Source organism: Apium graveolens, chromosome 7, assembly GCF_009905375.1.
Source record: "Apium graveolens cultivar Ventura chromosome 7, ASM990537v1, whole genome shotgun sequence".
Lineage (NCBI taxonomy): Eukaryota > Viridiplantae > Streptophyta > Magnoliopsida > Apiales > Apiaceae > Apium > Apium graveolens.
This window is the reverse complement of record NC_133653.1, coordinates 141,058,940-141,077,045: the sequence shown is the minus strand read 5'-3', so window position 1 is coordinate 141,077,045 and position 18,106 is coordinate 141,058,940. Positions and strand designations below refer to the sequence as shown.

The 18,106-nt window shown below is 34.0% G+C and overlaps 1 protein-coding gene across 1 annotated transcript; it reads right to left on the bottom strand.

Annotated features, from left to right (window-relative positions):
• Nucleotides 1-1,811: 1,811 nt before the first annotated feature.
• On the bottom strand, nucleotides 1,812-9,178 carry LOC141671041 (zinc finger CCCH domain-containing protein 22). Its single transcript, XM_074477122.1, has 4 exons — nucleotides 9,014-9,178; nucleotides 6,212-6,523; nucleotides 3,411-3,471; nucleotides 1,812-2,998 (listed from the first exon to the last, which is right to left on the bottom strand). Exons 1-4 carry the CDS (start codon nucleotides 9,146-9,148, stop codon nucleotides 1,989-1,991), a joined length of 1,518 nt encoding a protein of 505 aa, XP_074333223.1. The 5' UTR covers nucleotides 9,149-9,178; the 3' UTR covers nucleotides 1,812-1,988.
• Nucleotides 9,179-18,106: the final 8,928 nt, after the last annotated feature.

Below are 18,106 nucleotides of genomic sequence, written 5' to 3'. Positions count from 1 at the left end.
GATATATAAACCAAGAGTAGCAAGAGTTAAAAATATCAATTAATTGACACAGTTAATACAGGCATGAACAAGAGAGTATTTGTAAGCTGTATCTTTAGCACTCCCTAGTTCAGTTCGTAAGAACCAGTTGTGTGCCTTTGCATCGCAGCAATCTTCTACATTTATATATATATCTCTGGTGGAAAAATCAATCCACCAGAAAGTTTTTAAACATTCTTATTTATCTACTTTGTGTTTGAATACTTGAATATTTCTTATCCGCAACTAGCTTATTCAAACACTGATATATATATAGGGAGTTGCTCAAATGAGAACCCCTACTATAGTGAGAACTGAGATCTAATCTCAGCCACACATATTTGTTAATATATTAAATCTCATCCATACAAATTATATTATATTTTAAGTTTCATTTAAACCCACCATCACTACCCCTGCACTTTCTCTTTGCCCATGACATGTACTACTGCCGCCTCACCCCCGTCGTCCACACCCCAGCCCCTTGTCACCCCGCCGCCATTACTGCCACCTTTGTCGACCTGCTGCAAACACCTTCCGATCGCAACACTTAAAACTCACACCCACCAGCAAAATATAAACACAACCAAACATATACATACAACATATAGATGCAAACTTGAAGGGCTAAAATAGTGGTGATAGACACGTCAATCGATGAGGAAGCGAAGAAAATGATGAGAGATATGCTCTCAAGATTTCATTTTTAGTTTTTTAGAACAAAATCGGTCAAGAGTTTTGGAGAGTTGTGCAGTACGCCGCTGGTTTATTTCCACCGGTAGTGTTGTTAGTTAGGTTGATTCAATTAAATATATTGTTTGATTGACTACAAAATTAATTACCCACAGTTAGTAATTAAATCAGGTGGTTTTTTGTCATGATTTTGGTGATCGGAGCTGATAAACGAAGTTGGTGGTCGGAACTGGTAGGTAGAAGCAGTGGCCTGCTGTGGTGATTTTTTTGTTCCGGTGGTGATTTTTTGTTTGCTGGTGGCTGGATGTGGTGATTTTTATGTTTCCGATGGTGATTTTATATTTTGATGGTGGTGATTTTATTTTTTACGGTCGTGATTTTCTAGAGGTCGCCGGAAATGATGGTAGCCGGTGGTTGGAGGTGGTGGTGGTGGTGGGTTGGTTTAGAAAGAAGATGGAGAAGGTGATGGTTGGAGAAGGTGATGTTGAGATTTAAAATGAGTGGTGTAGATTAAAAGTAGCTTTAAATATATATATATATATATATATATATATATATATATATATATATATTCGTAAGAAGTTTTAAATATCCAAAAGAAACTAGAATTTAATTTAACCCCCATTCTGTAATTTTGTTAGATTGTTCGGGAATAACAAATGGGGAGATTTATTGAGGTCAAAAATAAAAATTCGAGAAGACTTAAAATCAAATAATAATTATAAATTTAAAATATATATGAATAAAATACTATATTCTGCAGTAATTCTAACAGTCACATACATTTCCGTAACCTCACCTATATACCGTCAATACCTGCAATTAAAAAACATATTTATGCAATTTAGAGCATGCATTGCACGGATTATAAATCTGGTTTTTATTTTAATACTAAACATTGATTTGTTTTCATGTTAGGAACGGAAGTTGTATATACACTTTCCGATATGACAGAAGTGTACTATTATTCCAATATTTCACTTTCTGACTCGTCGTCTCACACAAAGAAAAGTTGGTTTAGGGGCTGACCGGATGATTAGTTGCTTGCTGTTTATTTAAAGAATCAGTACTAATTTACCGACATTGCACCTTAACAACACTTACCACAACTTGGGTTCTTTCACAAAAAATCACTTTGAAACACAATACATCCACAGGTTAGCTAGAATTTTAATATTATAAGCAAATAGTGAGTCCTTTCAATGTCTAGTTTTTACAACAGAACTAGATATGAAAAACAAGTGCCGAGTAGATAGGGATATAATATCCAGCAACCATTAGAACTTGAGCCATTTCTTTTCCCTTTCTTCACTAGAAAGTGCACTGAAAGCAGATGCATGGGCCGCCTCAACCTGTTTCAGAGCATTTTGAGTCTCATAAAGTTTTCTCATAGCAGCCTCATAGACAGCTTTCTCATTCTTGTTTCGGGTTACCATTTCTTCCAGCTTCTCAATTCTCATTCTCAATTCCTTCACCTCATCATTATAAGCAACTAGAGCCCGCCTATCTTCATTGTTCCCCTTTTTAGAGGACTTATTCTGTTGCTTTTTCCCCGAGCCTCCACCACTCAATGCTTCACTGTGCTTTGCCAGCTGGGTATTAATAAGATTAAAGACATCAGGGCTTGGTTCCTCGGCCTCTTTTGCTGCCCTAGCTGCTGCTGCAAATTTCTTGTCGCGTTTCCTCTTTCCACCTCTGCTTCGTTTCTTTTCTATATTTATATTTTTCTCTCCGTTTATATGTTTCTCTCCATTTTCTCGGGATTCCAGTGCATAATCAAGAGATTGCCTTGACGGAAGGACTCTCAAGGAGATTGGATCCACAATTCCCTGACCCGTAGCACCAAGACCCATGCCTTCAGAGTAACCCATACTAGCCATCATTTTTGAAGCAATGCCACGAGTGTGATTCTCCCATTTTGCAAAAACAGCAGTTTCAGTCTGGATTCCTCTCCGCAGGATAGAACTTTCCAGAAACCCCAAACCTTCTGAATTATCTTCGTCATATTCACTATAATCAGACTGCTCCGAACTTGAGTAGTCTTCTTCATCAGTTAGGTGAGCATATGCAGACAATGAAATAGCTTCAGTTCCGAGCTTTAAAGAGCTTCCATCATCCAGAAAAACAACTTTCCCCACTCTGAGTTTGTCATCCCATAATTCAAGTTCTGCCTTCCGCCAAATGCCAGCCTTGCTGTCAGCAACAGCCCAAATACTAGAACCTGCCATTGATTGATCCCAAATTGTAGGCCTATATTTCTTCAAGGAATATATCGGGACATCAATTCCTAACAAAAGAATAAAATTAACAATATTCATTTCAAGCTCAGAAAATCTTGAATAAAAGGTCATCCCAGCTTTTACAATAAACTATAGTTCATGATACAGAAAAATGAAGATGCAGCACAAGATATGAAGAATATTGGTGAAATTTGCAAATGCAACTAGAAATAGAATAGCAACAAATAAACCTAGGTTTTTACAAATATAACAATATTTGAATTTGAATACAACTGTCAAAACACATGTTCCAACATTACTTGCAGTAAGATAAAGCAACTTGGAGCATGCTCCAAATGCACCTGAGTTTCTCATAAGACTTCAACAGATACAAAATAAAAAGAATTTTTAGAGTATGGATTAGATCTGGTATTATCTTTCAAGGATTACTGCTGGTTACATAAAATAACTGTAACATACCATGTGATGAGCGGCAATTAGAACCAAAACGACATCGTTGCTGTTGAAAGAACTTGCACATCTGCACTTGGGTGGTCCAGCATTAGTAAGTTGATCTTTCTAATACTTGATGTAACTTTAGTGAACTGATAATTATTTACTATGTCTACACTCATGTCAGTTCTGCTGAAATGTTGGCCAGCCATTTCCATTAGACTCAGTAACTAACAGAAAATCACTGTATGAGATAGTTAAATGAAATTATTCCTTTATTAAAATTATAAAAATGCATGTTTATCGGTGCTTGGACAGCCACATTAGTCCCCAATATTACTGTTTGATTATAATTTATCTATGACATGCACATTCACACTTGCTAATCTATACAATAGTCTTATAAATAAGAGCCTACAATTTTTTTAATTAGCTCAAGTTTTGCAAGAACAGTATAATGGATAAAGAGCAAAAACCAGTGTTGTTTAAGGCACAGATAATTAAAAAGCACAATACCCAATTTCAAAGCGTGACTCGTGAAGCGCCATTAGTCTCGCTCACTTTTTTACCAAAAAAGCAAAATATTACAAATTTAACAAAATAACAATTCTTAGCACAGTCTTAACTTTTCAAACATTATAGACCATATATGACATAACATAAATGTCAATAAGAAGCATTAATCAATAATATTCAACAATTCAAAGGTTTGGAGTCATTTAGCTCAATCTCCGTTCCCCTCAAATTTTCACACTCTTCATCATCTTTATCTATTAGAGTTGTTGAAGAAGCTCTATCAGTTGCATATGAAGTGGATGTGCTCATGAAGATAGCTTTTTTACTTCTTTTTATGATATATCAATGAAATGTAGTTATTACTATTATTATTACAACTCTAGTGAGCCTCACATAGAACAGGACTAGTGAAACACTGTATGTAACCCGGGGACAAGGCTTCACATACACTTGACATCTGTTGTCCTTTGTGATTTAGAGGGAAAAAAACACTCAACAATTCTATAGAAGGGAATAGAGAACTAATCTACGCACCAGATCTATAGGAACTCACAGGACAACACAAAACTCTAATCTCAATAAAATGATGAGAGGAACTCTGTAAACCATCTACTGATACTAAGCTTAGGTGGAGGTGGGGGTGTTGATCAGAAACCTCCTCAATTATAGGGTGAAATATGTTGAGTGAGATAAGCAACTGTGAAAGAAGGGTACTAACGAGATTAAAAAGAAAGAGAAATTAATAGGCAAAAAAAGCCTAAGGAGTGAGGCTGAGTGAGACAAGCAACTGTGAAAGAAGGGTACTAACGAGATTATAAAGAAAGAGAAATTAATAGGCAAAAAAAGCCCAAGGAGTGAGGCTCTACTAAATTAATAATAGACTCTAATTAAACCAATAATTTCAGACATAGTCATTTAGCTTGTTAGATATGACTTATTTGAGTAGTCAGACTGTTTTTCAAGCATAATGATCTCTTGGATTCTAAAAAAAACTGAGAATTGGACTTCAATTTATTTTGTGAGTTTGTACAGTAAAATATCGGACAGGCTTGTGACATTATGACATTAACTCAAGATGGCAAATGACTCGGCAAAGATTTGAACCTGAAAAGCATTTCCACTCGGGATAGAAAATGGCAGTAGTTTCAGCACCTAAGAAGTGGTTCTGTTGGTTCAGAAGTGGTTTTCTTTGAATCATTTTCCTTTCATCAAGAAAGATCACAGGGCACTGAATATATTTAGCAGAGATTAATAACTTCACGGCAGCAAGAATTATTAAGTAGGCTCACGGTATTGCAATACACTTGTTTTCATAAAAAGAAATTTGCAGTTACCGATTCTCTATCCAGAATGTACGAGGATGGTACAAAAGATGTTATTTTTCATGGGGTATGAATTCTTCATGGACAGTATGTCAGGTAAGCTGAAGCATCCACTGAAAACTATAAGTATAATGACACTCAATCTAAACACTGACACGAGTTAGTCAACTATGTAGTTTTCCTTTGAATTGTCTACAAATGCTAGAACTGACAGAAAAGTATTAGTTCAGTACAATAACTGTTTGTTACGTCGGTCAAGTCATTGCTAACTTTATCAACTAAGAGTTGGTGACTATTATAGTAAGCTTATATAGTATTCTATAAATACCAACACTTCCGTTCCGGTCCTTACAAAATATACATGTTTATTTAAAAATGAATTCTAACAGAAGTGCTATCAGATGAGAACTCTTAGGCCTGATCCTTGTTATCCCTAGAGTCCTATATAACGATTAGTTTCGACTTCTCTAAACCTAGTCCCTGAAACAAAGGCAACATTTCACAGAATATGGCTCGTATTACAGATATGCCTAATGTAAAGCTCACAGAGAATATATGGTAATAAATGTACTTGTGATGTTCTTTGTCATTCAATTAAATCTAGAATCCAGACCTAATGCCACAACAATGTTTCATGATTACCAACTTATACTTCTCTCAAAAATATCTAGTTAAGCAATTTAGTTCGCCCTTCTACTAATAAGTTCTTTGATGAAACTTAAGTCCCATGTAAAAGTTAATGTGTATTTAAAAGTCAAAAGGGACCTTTGTTAGATAGTGCTACTACACACAATCCACAAGTTCGTTTATATCCATTTTACTTTTTGGTGGATTGCAGTAGGTTGATTGTGAAGAGTTCTATTTAACAAAGAATTGGCATAATTAATTGGTTGTCTATATCCGATAAGAGAATATTCACTTTGGCAGCAATGATAAAAACAATTTGTAAATAAAGCCACTAGTATACAAAACTGAGATCTAAGTACTCACCAGCATGTTTTCAGATGTCGGAGTCAAGAAAGAAACTTTTGCCACATCATTTTCTTCCAGACCAAATACTACACCATTATACCATCTTCCATCCGTATGTCGAAATCTACATTTAGATCCAATTGAATAATTTGGATCTTCCAGTGGTTCTTTTTGAAGATCTGGTGTATCAAGAGAATCAACCTTAACATCCCCAACAGTAGATTTGGTACTTTCTAGGGCCATATCAGTCTCTCGCAACAACCTTGCACGCTTGAGGTGAAAAAGCCCATCTTCCACATCTTTACTTGCCTGGACAAGCTCCTCTTGAACCTAGTGAAACATGATCTTCTCAGAAAATTGAAGAAAAGTATATATATGTGACACGTAAGAGACCAACAAAGATAAAAGTTATTAGACAGCTGACATCAGCAGTGCACATTTAAAACGAAAGCACTTATTGTATTTAAAACCATAGTAGTGAAACTGGGACTATTGTAAATTTAACTAGGACCTATACTTGTTCACTTTGAGAAAAATAGATGTAGAACAGAGTGATCCAAAAAGAAAGAACAGGATAGACTTCTGGAAAACCACGCTAACCAGTAGTCAGACTCTTTTGGAATTAATTCAAGAGAACTAGGCAAAATTGTGGAAAATACAGACAGGCTTTACTGCAATATGAAGCAGACTGAGTCTCTCTTGTGCGCCAAAAAGTCAATTAGCTTTAGTTTGTTCTTTCGAAAATCAAGTTTATTTCAGTAATTTTTAGTAATTTACTGCACTAACTATATTTATTAGACAGAAGCTGCATTTAGGTCAAGATGTCATATTTGCTTCGACAGTTAAAGTTCTATTTTTTGCAAAGTAAAGGTTACTGATCACCACACTAATTTCTTAAGGGTTAATTATTGATCTTAGTTAGACACTTGGAGTAGATTAGAGAAATATAGGTTTTATGTTCTTATCTTATTTGAAATATTAATAGCCCTTGGTAACTCTCTTCTGCCCCTGGCTATTCCTCTCAAGTCTCAACTGCCATTAACTCCCTCCCACACTGAGAAAGAAAATTGTAATTTTATTTCCATTATCGTTATTTTAATCATGTTATTTCCTTTCACTCCTAGGTGCTTTAACTGAAGAATAAATTTCTTCAGCTTCAGAATTCATCTAAGCCATACCAAATATATAATAACCAAGTTTGACCGGACTTTATTATTATTTTCAAAACTGGATTCATTATTTCCAGATTACTAATTATTGAGCCTGATCTTAAACATGAGACGCAAAGGAAGTACAATAAGATCAAATTGCAGCACTGGACAGAGATGAACATCCTTCAACTAAGATAGAACTTCCGACAAAAAGTGTGGATTTATGCTAACCAGTTCTTTAGCTGAGGAAGACGAGATCAACAGGAAAATAAACATGTTGTTATTTAAAGGACATGAGCTGAAAATGGAAATAGTCAGATCTCAGCAACCAAACAGCAAATATAGGTTCCACAGTCCGAGAACCGCAAAGGCATCAGGTGAACAGAAGTAACACTACATAGGGGGGCTACTAAGTCAAACTATGGTTCCGTAATAAATTATTTCAGAGTATATAATCAGCTATCTCATGGAAATATTAATATTACCCACAAACTAAAATGTTTACCTTGACCTTCACCAAAATTTAAACAAGGACACGTCACATACAGATTCTCAACCAGTAGCACAACTGTTAGCACACAAGTCACAACAACTAGTTAGCATCTCCGATTCTTACCCTAACTCTCCAAGTTTGTCCTCATACTCTTGTTTACCAGACATGACATAGGTGTGGGCGTGTGGCTATTGGATCCAATCGGATCCTTCGTATTAAAACCGGACACTTCACTTTGCAACAACCTAGTTCAAAATAATACAGGAGGCCTCTCTACAACTTGTCTATATATAGCAAGGTTTATCCAAAACTTGTTTCAATGTTATACTGGTAATTGTATATTATGACCTCAAAACATCATCAACGATTACCGTGTATAAATGATAGGTGCATACAAAAGATAAACACCAACTTTCAACTATTGCATTTGAATAACACACTGGACCAGTAGTAAGCTTTCAACTTCGGAAGGAAAAAAAGAGATAGACAATTAAAGGCACGGAGGCAACGGAAGATATATAAACGAGAAACTTGATAACTTATCCAGTACAAGTACAATAATTATAAGTGTTGTAAGGACCTCCAACAAGGGTATTTTCCTTAAAACTTGAACTTATTCAAGGAATTGTTCAACCAACAACATTGAACTTTACAAGGCAGTATATGAATAGTATCATTATATTCACCATATAGACATCGACAAGCAACCCTGCTAAGGGAACAATTACGTAACTTTACATCTTTATACTTATTACATTTACTGTAACTAATTTGACTTACACGATCCACATAAATATAACCTATCTAATCTCTTTTATGATTTATCGAACCTATCCTAATATTTGCCTGATTCACTCTCCTATTACACAGCTCAATTCGTGAAATCCGGCTATGCTTAACATCACAGCAGATTTACCACAACTGAAATAAGCTAAATACTTAACGGATGTTCCAATAGTTCCATCGGCCTTGTTGAACATCAGAATACATTATATACACACACAGACACATGTGAAACTTTGCATAAAAGGTATAACAATTATGTTAGAATCAGTGTAAAAAGGTAAAAGGAAATATATGTAGAGATGGAGGGAGAGAGAGAGAGAGAGAGAGAGAGAGAGAGAGAGAGAGAGAGAGAGAGAGAGAGAGAGAGAGAGAGAGAGAGAGAGAGAAAACCGCAAGAAGTTCAGAATTGATGGGGTCAGAAATAAGGGCATGAGAGATAGCAGAGAGGGAGTCTCTGTGTTCATGTAATTGAATTTCTAGCTGTTCTTCCAAAACTCTCTCTTCCTCTTCTTCGCCTTTCGCCATTTTAGCCCCCCCCCAATATTTTATTCTCTGTTCATGTTATACAAAGCATGGTTATAAAAAAAATAGAAAAAATAGACTTAACACAAATTTAGCCTATTTTTACACAAAATTAACAAAAATGAGACACCCAATTGTCAGTGGAGTATCTCATATATGAAATACCCAACTACCAGTGGAGTAGTTTATATAAATTGGGATACCCAACTGACAGTGGAGTATTCAATCGGTTAAAATTAGTCACTTTTTTCAGAATGACTATTTTGGTTAATTTTTTTAAAAAATCGGCTATTTTTGTCATCGGCTATTTTTGTCATTTATACGAATAAATATGGGGTAAAGGAAAAAATACCTTTTTAAAAAAAATTATAAAAAAATACCACTTATTGAAATTTAGGGCCAAAAATACCCGTCTAATACATATTTGAGAAATGAGTAAACCTAATACGCATTTGAGAAATGGGTATTATGTAAAAAAAAAAAACACAACACAAGATACGCATTTCCCAAATACGTATGACCAAAAGTCAAAATGTGATACGCATTTCCCAAATGTGTATCTCCATTATATTTTTTTTAAAAGATTTTTTTTACACAAATTACTCGTTTATTAAATGCGTATTAGTGATACCCAACTTAGAAATGCTTATTAGACAGGTATATTTCGGGAAAAAATTCAAAAGAGGTATTCTTGTCATAAATTCTAAAAAAAGAGGTATTTTTGTCATTTTTTCAAAAAAATATGCGATAAATCGTCCAAAAAATTGTCGGATAAGTTGCAAATTTGTATCGCAATAGTTTTAATTTTCAAAATTTGTAATTATGATACAAACGTTATGAAAATAACTAAATTACTACTAATTTATAAAACATATAAAGGGTTGGGGAGAAATACTTTCATTATCGGGTATCTTAAACTCTTATAATTTTAAGTTATTTGGATAGTGAAAAGCCAAATGTCGGCTAATAATGAGAGGATACAAAAAGGTGAAAAACACAAGGGGCATTTACACATTATACATAACAGTGCCCCTTTAATGATGTAATAACACCAATTTTTGGAATTTTTGAAACAAGGATGAATAGTAACTTTTGCTGATGATGCTGATTAAGGAAAATTATCAGACCACGCTATATAGGAGTACTGTTATGGAAATTCTAAGATCGTATTAGTATTCAATAAAGTAAATGAGTGTATGTAAAGATCGTCAGAATCCAAATTCGAACACTTTGATTTTTCCCGAAAACCCACCAGATACAAAAAGAATTGAGTATAAGGTAACATGATAAAAGGATTTAAATTCAAGAATTTTAAGGGAGGATCATAAAAATGAATATAAAATATTGAGAAAGGTTTAGGGGAAATCCAAGTAATAAGATCTCGGGTATGATCTCTCAAACGATAAACGAGAACGAAAGTTAAGCGAACCGTATAACAGATAAGCGGTCATTAGCCAAGTAATTAGGGGTTAATCAAAGAGGTTAGTGGATGATAATGTCATCACACCACAAGGAGAAGACATGTGGCAAATGGATGACATAAGTAGGGTGATGTAAGCATGACGAAGTGGGAAGGATTGGTTGGTTGATTGTAAGCCACACATTTTTTACCATGGTAACAATTAATTATCAAACAAAAGAAGCAACCAACCAACAAATATCATAACACAAAACAAATTGGAAGTTGACTTTCATTTCCAAGAAGAAAGCTCTCGGCCTTCCTTCCATTTCAAGGAGAAAAATTTCAAAAACCAAGATCCAAGCCTTGTTAATTTGTGAGGTAATTATCTAAGGTCCCTTATACTTAGATATAGCTATCCTAGGAATCTAAGCTTCCATTTCCTTCACAATCTCTTTCAATAAATCATTGAAGAAGAGAGTGAATAGTGTTTTCAAGAACTTGAAACTTTTGATCTTGTGTTTTTGTTTAGATATAGCTTCTGTAAGGATTTTCAAAGGTTGTTTCAAGCTCCTTAGTTACTTCTACTCACCAAGGAAGGTATAATCTCTTACCCTAGCCTTATTATTGAATATTTAGAGCTTGTTATGATTGGTATAGTTCATGGAAAGCATGATTCTTGTATATTTAGAGTTTGGTTGGATTTGTAATGAGTTTGAGTTGTAAATCTTGGATCATTGGTTAATGAACTTAAGTATAACTTTTAGTTCATGTTTGGGGGTAGTATAAATTGGAAAATCTTGAGATGTTGGGACTGATGTAGTGAAGTTTGGATGGAGTTTGGTTGTAATGTTGATTGTGGGTTGATTTGTGGATTGATTGGAGTAGTTTAAAATTTGGTAATCGCGTAAACATAGCCGTCGTAATGCCGGTTTACCTTAGACTATTTTTGTTCTTAACTTCAGGACCCGTGAACTCACTGTTAGATTCTGACCATTACCATGTTTAGATAGTTCATGTTACGAGCTTCGTTTTGATATGTGGTTCTCTTGAATCCGATGTACGGTTTAGGAGAAACGACCGTTTTAAGTAACGGCGTTTCGCGAACGAACCATTACCCCTCGCCTTACTTTGAAACCTTGGTTAAGGCCCTTAAATGACTAATTGGAGTATGAAACAATTATGTAAAGTGGATTAGGAAGTTGGTAGAGTACTCGCGAAAGAATCGTCTTAAAATTCTTAATGGTTAATTTATTAAAAATGGTGGAGCTAAGGGTACTCGAATGACTTATGTGATTCGTTAAGCGTAGGAGTGACCATAAGCGAACGTTAGGGTTCAATTGGTTAAAGTCTAGTTTCTTAAGTGACCGTGGTTTAATTCCGACTTATGCTGTTGTTCATAGGTTATCGGACCCACTATAAGCTTAAGTTTATCCGGGAACACTCAGGCAAGTTTTCTACCCGTTATACTGTTGTTGTGATGTATATATGTATATGCATTATCTTGTGATAAATGCATGATTGTTATTAGCAAATCTTGCGATATATTGGAGCATGCTGATATGGTATATATGCATGCCTATTTCATAATCTTGATATCTAATTGTTGATTCAAATGCTTATAAGTTGCATAATACATATGCTAGAGATAAGCTGTAGTTGCGTATACCCTTAGTATAGGGGACCCAAATGTGAACATTTTCTAAACCGGGAGTCGATATTCCCGAGTATATTATATATATATATATAAATATATATAGATATAGTTTTCAAAACTATTAATCGAATAAGGTTTATTCGATAACTTTATTTCAATTAATGAATATTAGTTTGAATATTCATTCGAGGACTTATGACTCCGTTTATTTTATTTAATGAATATTATTTTGAATATTCATTCGAGGACTTACGACTTCGTTTATTTTATTTAATGAATATTATTTTGAATATTCATTCGAGGACTTATGACTCCGCTTATTTATTAAATAATATTCTTTATTTTATTAAAGAATAATGTTTCGATAATCAAACTCATTTTCGATTATTCAAATAAAGATCGTACTTTCGTATAAGTATATCTTTAGTTATTTATTATTCATTTCAAGTATGAGTTTTAAAACTTAAACTTCAAATTATTTTTATAAAGATTATCCTTATGGGAATATTATTTAAATAATAATATTCAGATATTTTCTAATATATCGAGACTGATTTATTTCATTAAATCAGCATTACTCCAAACATTCTTAAAAATGTTTTCGAGTCTTCAAAATGATTTTTAAAAGTTAGAGCGGATCCCAAAACTCATTTTTATATTTAAGATCTTCCTTTCGAAGGGGATTTAAATACTTGCTCAAAACCTGAGGGATCCGGCTCTGTGGTGTATTTTATATTCGCAACGAGGTTGCTGTTTTGAGAAAACATTTTGATTACTTGCCCAGCGTTCGGGAAGTAAGTCCATCTATTTGAGTCGGAATAAGCAACATGGGCTCAGTGGGCGTCCATGAAAGTGTAAGTGGCTCAGTGGGAGTCCATCAATGCGTAAGTGGCTGAGTGGCAGTCCAACACAGGTCCTAATGTGGCCAGGGTGATGACCAGTGGGGAATTCGTCCATCTACTAGTAGAAAAGGTTACTTATTGGTATCTTTGCCTGATCAGCAAGATATCAGGTTTATGCCAAGGTTTTCTTCTTTCCAAATTCATTGGATATTATAACTCTGTTTATACTTTTCATAACAGAGGTTTCCAAGGAAAGTATGAGATATATATATATGTGTATATATATATATCGGGACTTAATGAAGTATCTCGTAACTTCATTTCTTTTGAATGATATTTCAAAGATTGAATCTATTCAAATTTTATCTTGTAGTCTCATCTATGTGATGAACTTTTGAAACTGATTATACCTTGAACGGTGGTAGTTCAAGTAGTATTCGGAAAAGATATAAGTATATTGGAGTATCTCGTAACTTCACCTTTTCAACTTATATCTGGTTAATGATTATCTTATGCATGACAAAGATTTTCAGAAAAACGTTGAGACAAGGTTAGATATATGAGATCACCTTGCAACGATATTTTTTTATACAGTTATAAAATGGAACTCTGTGTATATTATACATGGCAGAGGATTTCAAGATTTTGAAAAGTATATATACATATATATTAAATATTTTGCGACTTGGTCGCATTAAGAGATCAAACTTGGTTCATTTCTTTTTGACCAAGATTTTCATGAGTACTGTGAGAATGCTCATATTTTGTAAATTATTATGCATATTATTTCGGTGGGCTTGTTGCTCACCCTTGCTTTCTTATTTCATCACACAACAACAGATAGAAAAGATGAACAGGACCAAGCTTCCAATTCGCAAGCGGTTAGGAAATGTTCCGCAGTTTTCTGTAAGCGTTGATGCCGTGTAGCTGAGGTAGGATCTACCAATAGGCTAGGATTTCGACTTTTGATGTACCAGACTTATGTATATTTATGAATTGTAATAATGGCAAAAAATATGTAAATTTATTCAGAAACTCTTTTAAGGTGTAATGGTTTATAATTGTGGAATAAAATGACTTGTGTTATTGTTGGATATTCATCTCTGAGACTATAACTTGTGGTGTGTGTATATATTGTGGGGTCACAGTACGCAGTAGTTGGTTGAGTATTAAGATTAAGTATTATTAAGAGAAATGGAATCGTGACAACCCGGATCCCCGACCCCGGATTTGGGGGTGTTACAAATGACATGTACTTACATTATACCTCATTAAAACCTTACTAGGAAAAATTATGTGGGAAGAACCCTAATGAAGGAAAAAGAGTACGTGTGTTGTACAAATAATATCTCCCCCTCACTTTAACATAACTACAAGACGTCCCGAAATTTGCGCATTTCAATCTTTTGTACTAATTTTTCGAAAGAAGATGTTAGAAGTGCTTTTATAAATAAATCTGCTGAATTTTCACCTGAGCGAATTTGACAAATATTAATATCTGCTGAAGTTCGTGAGTGAAGAAGAATTTTGGATCAATTTGTTTTTTCCGGTCTTCTTTAACGTAGCCTTCCCTGGTATGAGTGATACATGCTTCATTATCTTGAAAAAGAACAGTAGGAGTTTCTTTATTAATTGAAAGACCACATAATTCTCGAATATGATAAACTAAAGATCTTAACCATACATTCTCGACTTGTTTCATGAAGTGCTAACAATTCAGCATGATTTGAAGAAGTTGCAGCAAGAGTCTGTTTTGTAGATCGTCAAGATATTGCAGTATCTCCATATATGAATATATAACTGATGAGCGTGCACTTTATCTTAATATTGTCCCTATATTTTGGTTATTTTGTACTGATTTAGATTTTTATTTATTAAATATTAATATTTTAATGTAGGTATCAATGAGTTATGATAAAGGAAGGCTTGGAGTTTACAAAATCAGAATTGTAGTTTAATTTGATTAAAATTCGGATTTTATGGGCCAGCTACGCAGTCTCCAATATTTGGGCCATATCTGGAGTTCTAGAAGTCCGATCCTGACGATTCAATAGCCCACGGAAAGCTTATGAGAAGAGATTTAATTTAGAATTGGTTTTGAGTTAATATTTCATCCGAATCAGCACATAATCAGAGTCCAAAAGTCAACTATGAATTTTCACTTTCTCATAATTCAATTCTAAGTGGGAAATCTCCTTATATTTGCTTTAATTCATTAAAAAGATTTTTATAAGATATTATTAGATTATATCAGACCTAGTACATAGGGAGGAGGCAGGAGACAAAGAGCCGTACAAGGGATGATGAGGAGAAGCCATCTAGGGAAAAGATTCAGCCATTGGAGACATCTATTTGGCTTTGTTTTCTCTTATCTTTTTATATCTCTTCTTATGAATATGTGTTGGTTATCTTGGGATTGTTTTGATACCTTAAAAATGAACTAAATTTATATGAGTTAGGATTTTTATGGAACCCTAGTATGGGATTGTTGGTGTTTTGATAATAAGTATATTATGCAGTTTACAGTTTATTCATTCAAGTGGATATCATGATACATACTTGCTATTTTCTGATCAACTCTAGTAGGCGTACGAGTTAATTATAATACTGAGAGGGTTATAGTTAATGGACACAATACTTGAATGGTGCATGCTTATATCTTTTGATTATAATATTGTTACGGTATAGATATATAGTGTGACCATGCATAGCTTTGTGAATTGGTGCTTAAATAAATTCTGAAGAGTAAATTGGCATAGACATATGTTAGTTTATTTTATAGAAATTATACCGTAGTGATTTTGAGAGGAACCTGCGACCATTGAATTCTAGCTAGTGAGTTGTGATCTTGTTGTAGTATTACACTACTTTATTACCGATATGAACATATTAGGGGGAAGTAATTATCTTGACTCAGCTTCTCATATTTGAAATTTATTCAATCTCTTGCTAATATAATTTAGGTAGTTAATCTAGTTGTTATTAATTAGTTCAGTTATAAAAATCATCATCCCATTATTGTGTCCAATAACCGGATTCTACTCACAACAACATCCATATTTAATCTTGGGGAGTTTTCTTTCTTTTCTTTTAGTGTAATTTTATGATGTGTTCACGATTGTGAGTTATAGTGTGATATAAATTAGGAAATCACAAAAAAAAATTAAAAATTAAAAAAATATGATTGTCTTGTCAATATAACGTGTTTATAAGGATAAGTACACACCATGTAGACTTACTTTTCATGTGTCATGTGTATGTTTCCTTAGCGTAAAATACCGTATGCACATGATGATGTCTTGTACGTGCTTGTAAAATTTTTAAAAAACTTGAATATACGTCGTTGTCAATTTTGACAAGTATAGCATGTTGTAACCTTGTGAGATCTTGAGCTTAATTTGTGATTGATGCATCCTTTTATCAATCTATTTTTTTGTGAGTTATTCATCATTATGCATGTTGCTTTAGAACTTGCTTTCAACCAGGTTGTGCGCATATTGATATTGTTTATGTGTAAAAGTGATAAAGGCACTAGGATTAACCGTATTGTCCCAAACAGTACCCTAAAAAAATCCTTAGTGAGCCCCCTTGATCCTGTAACCTTTTTCTTCGTATATCACCAAATAAATCTTGAGCTTAAATGTTTATTCTTGTCTTGATTGATTGGTAGAGCATTGTGATGTATATATGGGATGGGTAAAATTATGAGTGTGGGAATTTCTTTTTTCAAGTGGTATATTTTGGTGGGAATCAATTATTGATCTTCAGAAAAAAAGAAAAAAGAATATGTATTGTAATAAAGTATCAAGTACTCCTTTGAGATCAATGGGTGGCACGTGCAATGTCATATGAAAGGAACGATCCATGTACATGTATTGGTATTAAGTACAATGTCTTGGTAACTTTTCACTATCCTTGATTACTGGAGAATGACCTGACTTTGAAAAAGAAAACAAAAAAAAAATTGAGCAAGAAGAAGATCAAGTAAAGTTGGTGTTCATTGGTTTGTATAATGTGAAAATGGGAAGGTATGTGATCTATTTTTTATGTTGGGTGCTATAATTAAAAGTGAACACTTTGCTCTGCTAGTTATCAAGTTTAACCATTTGTTAACTTATTTCTTTGATATCCTACCCATCACCTAAGCCTCGTTACAACCCTTGACAAAGACCTTTTGATTTATACATGCACGAAGTCTAGAGATTTTGGTGAACAAACAAGCTTATAGTAACACATTTGCATTTGACTAAACTTAAGTGATACAATTGCACCTAAATACTGTGTGATTTGAGTGTTTGTGAGGTTATTTTTCTATCCAAAGCATGCTATTTTCTTGTTGATTGAGACTTTGATGTTATTCATGATTATTTTAGTCTTGTGAGACTATGTGTGCGTGCTTGAATAACTGTGTTGGTGTGTAAAGTTGAGGAACTGCATTATATGACATCTATGAGCTATTACAACACCAAGTTTGCATGTATGGAGTGCTATGATATATTTCATGTTTGAGACTTGATAGTTAGAAAAAAAATTGGGAATTTTATGGGTACATTCACTATAGGCCCTCACGAGACCTTACTCGTCCACTAGGGCTACCTTGGGGTTTAAAGGGCTTGTTGCATTTTCCAAATGCAACCGTGATAATCTACGGCAGTGGTACTAGTAGTTTAGGACTTAGACTTTTTTTTATTCTTTGCCCGAGGATGTGCAAGATGCTAAGTGTGGGGATGTGATGAACGTACACATTATCTTAATTTTGTCCTTATATTTTGGTTATTTTGTACTGATTTGCATTTTTATTTAAAATATATTTATATTTTATTGTAGGTATCAATATTTTATGATAAAGGAAGGCTTGGAGTTTACAAAATCAGAATTGGAGTTTAATTTGATTAAAAATCGGATTTTACGGGTCAGCTGCGCAGTCTACACTGTTTGGGCCATATTTGGAGTTTTAGAAGTCCGATTCTGACGATTCAATAGCCCACGGAAAGCTTATGAGAAAAGCTTTAATTTAGAATTAGTTTTGAATTAATATTCCATCATAATAAGCCCAGAATCAG